We start from the raw sequence: 5,971 nt of genomic DNA, 5'->3' as shown, positions 1-5,971 counted from the left end.
CTGCAATACTTGTAACATACAAGCTAGACCAGACAATATTTTCAGCTGTTATGCATGCTACATTAGACATAAAATAAAACACTGAAAAATGCTGAGAAATTGATATACATTTTTGTACTTTTAATAGTCGAGCACCTAGAGAAATAAGATATTAACACTTGAGACAAAATACACAAAAAATGTAAATATAGTGCTTACCTCATTACCTAACCTAAAGGTTCCCCAGTGGATGGCTACACTGCATTTACTTTTAATATCTTCATGGATTCTGACAGCTTCTTGAGGATCAACATGCTGGTATTTCAAGAACCACCTATAAAAATATGAAAATAATTTCAACTGAATAGCCACACTAGAGCTAAAACACCAGGATCTCTGTCAATCAATTAACCAAAATTTCAGCTGATGGCTACTTCAGGCACTACTTTAAAACACTGTATATACATAAACAATTACAACTAAGATTTACAAGACTTCTACCTCCTATCAAATCTTAAGACAAACTATCAGAGAAAGTATGCTAACTCAATTTGAGAAGTTCAAACATAACAACAGTAAACAGTTTACAAGACTTCTACCTCCTATCAAATCTTAAGACAAACTATCATAGAAAGTATGCTAACTCAATTTGAGAAGTTCAAGACATAACAATAGTAAACAGTTTACAAGACTTCTACCTCCTATCAAATCTTAAGACAGACTATCAGTGAAAGTATGCTAACTCAATTTGAGAAGTTCAAGACATAACAACAGTAAACAGTTTACAAGACTTCTACCTCCTATCAAATCTTAAGACAAACTATCATAGAAAGTATGCTAACTCAATTTGAGAAGTTCAAGACATAACAACAGTAAACAGTTTAAAATACTTCTACCTCCTATCAAATCTTAAGACAAACTATCAATAATAAATAAATAATTTGTTGTATTTGTGTGTTATTTGAATACAGTAAACTCCACAATATTTTCAATAAAAAAGGACTTGTGTCATCTGATCAGTTTGCTGTCACAAGCCAGATTATTGCAACTGTTAAACATAAGTTACATTGTCACAAAAGAATATTCAAATAAACATAAAATATTACTAGGAATGTCAAAAGGAACTATAAAAAAATGCCAAGTTCTGTGTTTTGATCCTAAGTGCTCAAAATTATGTATCTGGATCTTTTGTTCACCCTACAAAATCTGCAGCTGGCTAATAGATCAATAAACAACCCATAACTGCTAAAACCACTTTGTGTACTCTGTATTAACAGAGATTATAATCTCATCTATCCAACCATGTTTAGATCTCCCACTGTCACATAACAAATGAAAAACTTGTAGTAAAAAAACCATGGACAAAGAAAGAAATTACAAAAAAAGAAGACACGAGTCATTATGTACCCAAGAGATGATAGTTTGTTAGTAAATATAAACCTATATTTTGTGATGAGCAGAAAAATTAATAACAACTGCACAGAAATGAAAGTTTGAACATTTTTTTTCTAACTTTGTATATATATATATATATATATATATTGATATATATTGATATACAGGTCTACGCTTAGCATGAGAAGTATACAAACTGGTCGTGATAGAGATAATCAAACCCTGCTTACACTAAAAGACTCCCAAGCAGGTCCATAACACACTAGTTATGACAGAGATAATCAAACTCTACTTATGCTAAAAGACTCCCAAGCAGGCCCATAACACAAACTGGTCATGATAGAGATGATCAAACTCTGGTTACGCTAAAAGACTCCCAAGCAGGCCCATAACACAAACTGGTCATGATAGAGATAATCAAACCCTGCTTATGCTAAAAGACTCCCAAGCAGGCCCATAACACAAACTGGTCATGACAGAGATAATCAAACTCTACTTATGCTAAAAGACTCCCAAGCAGGCCCATAACACAAACTGGTCATGACAGAGATAATCAAACTCTACTTATGCTAAAAGACTCCCAAGCAGGCCCATAACACAAACTGGTCATGATAGAGATAATCAAACTCTGCTTACACTAAAAGACTCCCAAGCAGGCCCATAACACACTAGTCATGACAGAGATAATCAAACCCTGCTTACACTAAAAGACTCCCATACAAGCCCATAACACACTAGTCATGACAGAGATAATCAAACTCTGATTATAATGAAAGACTCCTATAAAAGCCCATAACACACAGGTTATGACAAAGATAACAAATAAAAAGCTTTACTTGCTCAGAAAAATACTGTTTCAATGCTAGTTTTCTCTCAGTAATTATAAACAGAAAGCTATTCAGGTTCTATCATTGGGATAGCCAATCGTATAAAGTCAGAGGACCAAAATCTTTAGCTTGAAAAAAAAAATGAGTTGAACCTAACAGATAAGGAGAACACCTCAACAGTCAGAAATTTGATGTTGCACCTGTGGAAGTTATTATGAAACAACATATCTGGTATTATTGTCATATAATTAGCATATTTTGGACAGGTGGATGTAGTTCCTTTAGAACTTTTAGCTTTAATCACATCAAACAGTTCTTGGATTATATAAATTCAATACATTCTTAACATTAATTTTACTTGAGAAACTGAAAACAATGGTAAATTTCTCTTTCTTGATACTAAATCAGCATATTAGATAACTATTTCACAACATCTGTTTACTGTAAGCAGGCTTATATACGCATTTCAACAGTTTTATTCTGAACTCCTTTTAAATGTAACCTTATACTCAGTCTCCTCAATAAAGCATATAACATCTGTTCTGACTACCTCTCTCTCCATACTAAAATAACCACCTTACGGAACATTATATTAAAGAACGGATATCCCTTGCACTTTATTCAAGCCCAAGTACACAAGTTCCATTCTCACAAAACTGAGCCTCCAAAGAAACCATATACTTTAGATAAATATCCATTAAGACTGATTGCTCCTTTTTCAGGTAAACAAAGTTTCATAGTGAAGTCACAAATTTTAAGAATAGTTAAGACAGTAATGAAACTGAAAAGATGTGACAATAATTATTTTCCAAGCTACTTAGTGAAATTATGCAGTAAATATAAGTTTCTTTGGTTCAAGTATTTTAAAAGAGTTCAGAAATTTCCTAAATAATAAAAAAAAGATATTCTATACAACATAAACAACACAAAAACAGAAAGCTAGTTAGGTGAATCTTCCATTTGTACATAACAAAGTAATTTGTTACCTTGGTTCATAAGCACCAATAGGTATGGCTGAAACATCAAACGGACCATACATCCGACCAATTTGCTTAAAAACGTCACAGTAAGCAGTATCTCCAGCAAAAAAGAACCTTGCAGAACGCCCAATAATACACCAGCTTCCCCAAAGTACCTGTAAAACAGTAAATCCATGTTGAAATTTACTAAAATTGTGTTATCTATCTTAAGAATATTAGATACAAACATTTATTCTTCTGGAATATGGAAAACTAGATTCCATAATCCACAAAATACCAAAATGGTGCACTATTCCATCTAAGAAATAAACAAATGTATACTTAATATATGTGTGTGTTATAGTAATGTATTCTTATTATAATCATGAGGCTGTAAATTATTTGGAGTTACATCACAGAACTATATCTAATATTTTTTGGAAAAATTAAAAAAATGAATTGCAATACAAAAAAATGCAAATCATACATTTTTCTAGAAATTTCTTTAATACACATAAAATGTTTATCAAACTTTTCATTTTTTCATTATTTACTTATTACCTTTCTACAAGATTTGGGTAAGAAACTAAAGATATTTTATTTTACACTAAACATATCTGTATATAGACTAAGGGCAGAGATGAAATTCTGCTGGTACTCACCGGGAATGAGTAATGGAACTCATTTTTTAAGGTGCTACTAGTACCAGAACTTATTTGAGCTGCCTTGTCATTTTTTTATGATTACATGTAGATTTTTCTTTTTCAAAAACAGGTCCACTTCACCCAGCTGAGTACCTCTACTTTTTTTTGAGAATTTCACCCCTGACCAAGAGTATTTATGTACTTATTACTTTATAAATATAATTTAGAACTTAAATGTATCTACAGCATAAACCAAATAAATTAAGGGTATTATTTATCCATAAATATCCTTAATCACATATTTTGGTGCCATAAGCTAAGGAAACTTTAATCAGATCTCTTTATGTAAGGATGGCATGGACACCCGTATTAAAGCAATATAAAAGTCATCTGGATTTTCTTCTCTACATATCATCAGAAGATACATAGAAGGAGCTACCTGGTATAGTCACTCTATCTCCAGTCTATATGTCACAGTTCAGCTATCTAGAGTATCCCAAAGTCGAAAAACAGGCGAATAGCAAACTGGGATTTCTTATTTTCATTCATCATCATCTTTCTTAAACAGGCCTAGTGCCTACCTAGTTCTAGCAGTAACTATAATTTTATCATCATTTTATAGAGCAAAACAGTCTTCACAATCTTTGAATATCTATTTTATTATTATTCTATGCAAAATTTATAAAGCTTTAAAATACTTTCTATAACTTAGTAACCCACTTACACCATCTTATACGAAAAAAGAACCAAACAAGTATTAACAAAAAAGTGTATTGCTAAACAAAAAAAGCTACAAAGAGCTGACTACTGAACTCAAATAAAGAAACCAAACAAGATAGGGATGAAAGAGGATATATTACTTGATCTGGCTAATGACTAAGCTGTCTGGATTTCACATGGAAAATAAAATCCCTACATTACAAGTTTCCTCGCTGGTGAAACAATTAAAACCAGAATTTCCTATTGTAAAATGTTACTCTATTATAAAATAGTCATAAAAGTAATATTCTAAAGTTAACTAAAGGAAAGGTATAATGATGAAAACAGAGATTATATTCAAACATCAAACTCTCCAAACAGACCAAGTCCATAATGTATTAGGGTAAAGATGATGACAGTTAAGATACAAAGTCTTACTCAAAAAACTTTTGATATCCATTTAGGATGTTCTAGAGGTTATGCAAATGAAATTTAAAAACGTAACATGAAAAAATGTATTTTTTATCTTAGCATTTAATCTAACTCTATAAATCTTTAGTAAAAATACTTGATTAAAAAAATGTAATGTTTAGTAAAAACTTGCCAATTTAAAAATCATGATATGCATGCTTTCATGATTACCTGCTAGTTGCAAAGGTTATTTAAAATAACCAAGCCTGTATAGAGATCATTAATAAAAATATGAAAAGGTTAAATGAATTTGACCCAAAATAAACTGGCAGCTAATTTAGAAACTTATTAAATGACAAGGGTACAAATAACTTATTTACAATTAGCTCTGAGACTACACAAGTTAGCAATGGTAACTTACCTACCCTGGACTGCAGCATAATTTTCTACTTAGTTTGCATATAGGAACATTTCATAGTCTGTGAAACAGTATATCTATATAACTATAATACTACTGCCTGTTGTCTGTTCTATGTCAATGTAACTACTTCCCTCCCTGTAGGTGAATCTTCATCAAATTTGGTATGCATGGTCATTGAGTCCATGGGGAGATACATACAAATTTTCAGTTTTACATTCTGTGTTTCTCAGTTTTTACCACAACCTCACTTCCTATCGATGGATCTTCATCAAATTTGGAATGGAGGTTCATTGGGTCCATGGGGAGATTCATACAAATTTTCAATTTTGCAAGTTTTTATGGGAATTTTTACATATTTCTTTTTTACCACTACCTCGCCCCTTGTTGATGGATCTTCACTAAATTTGGCATGAAGGTTTATTGGGTCCATGGAGAGATACATACAAATTTTCAGTTTTGCATTTTGCAGTTTGTATGGGCATTTTTCCTTTTTTACCAATACTTTGTCCCCTGTTGTATTTTACAGTTTTTGTGGGTGTTTTTGCATTTTTTACAATTACATATAATGGAAACAACTTTTCATGTCCTAAGATAACCTTTATTAATCATGAATTTACATAATTTTCATCCAGGGTA

The 5,971-nt window shown here is 31.5% G+C and overlaps 1 protein-coding gene across 1 annotated transcript in view; it reads right to left on the bottom strand.

Annotated features, from left to right (window-relative positions):
* Positions 1 to 3,498, bottom strand: part of LOC106475685 (N-acyl-phosphatidylethanolamine-hydrolyzing phospholipase D-like) — a 12,050-nt gene extending 8,552 nt beyond the window's left edge. The window contains exons 1-2 of the mRNA XM_013936363.2: positions 3,188 to 3,498; positions 199 to 313 (exon numbers count right to left, since the gene is read on the bottom strand). Of these exons, the coding sequence (XP_013791817.2) occupies positions 199 to 313; positions 3,188 to 3,240 (168 nt within the window). The 5' untranslated portion in view covers positions 3,241 to 3,498. The remainder of the gene's footprint in view (positions 1 to 198; positions 314 to 3,187) is intronic.
* Positions 3,499 to 5,971: the final 2,473 nt, after the last annotated feature.

Source organism: Limulus polyphemus, unplaced genomic scaffold (assembly GCF_000517525.1).
Source record: "Limulus polyphemus unplaced genomic scaffold, Limulus_polyphemus-2.1.2 Scaffold8989, whole genome shotgun sequence".
Lineage (NCBI taxonomy): Eukaryota > Metazoa > Arthropoda > Merostomata > Xiphosura > Limulidae > Limulus > Limulus polyphemus.
Note: the sequence above shows the minus strand (reverse complement) of the source record. Positions and strands in the feature narration are given on the sequence as shown.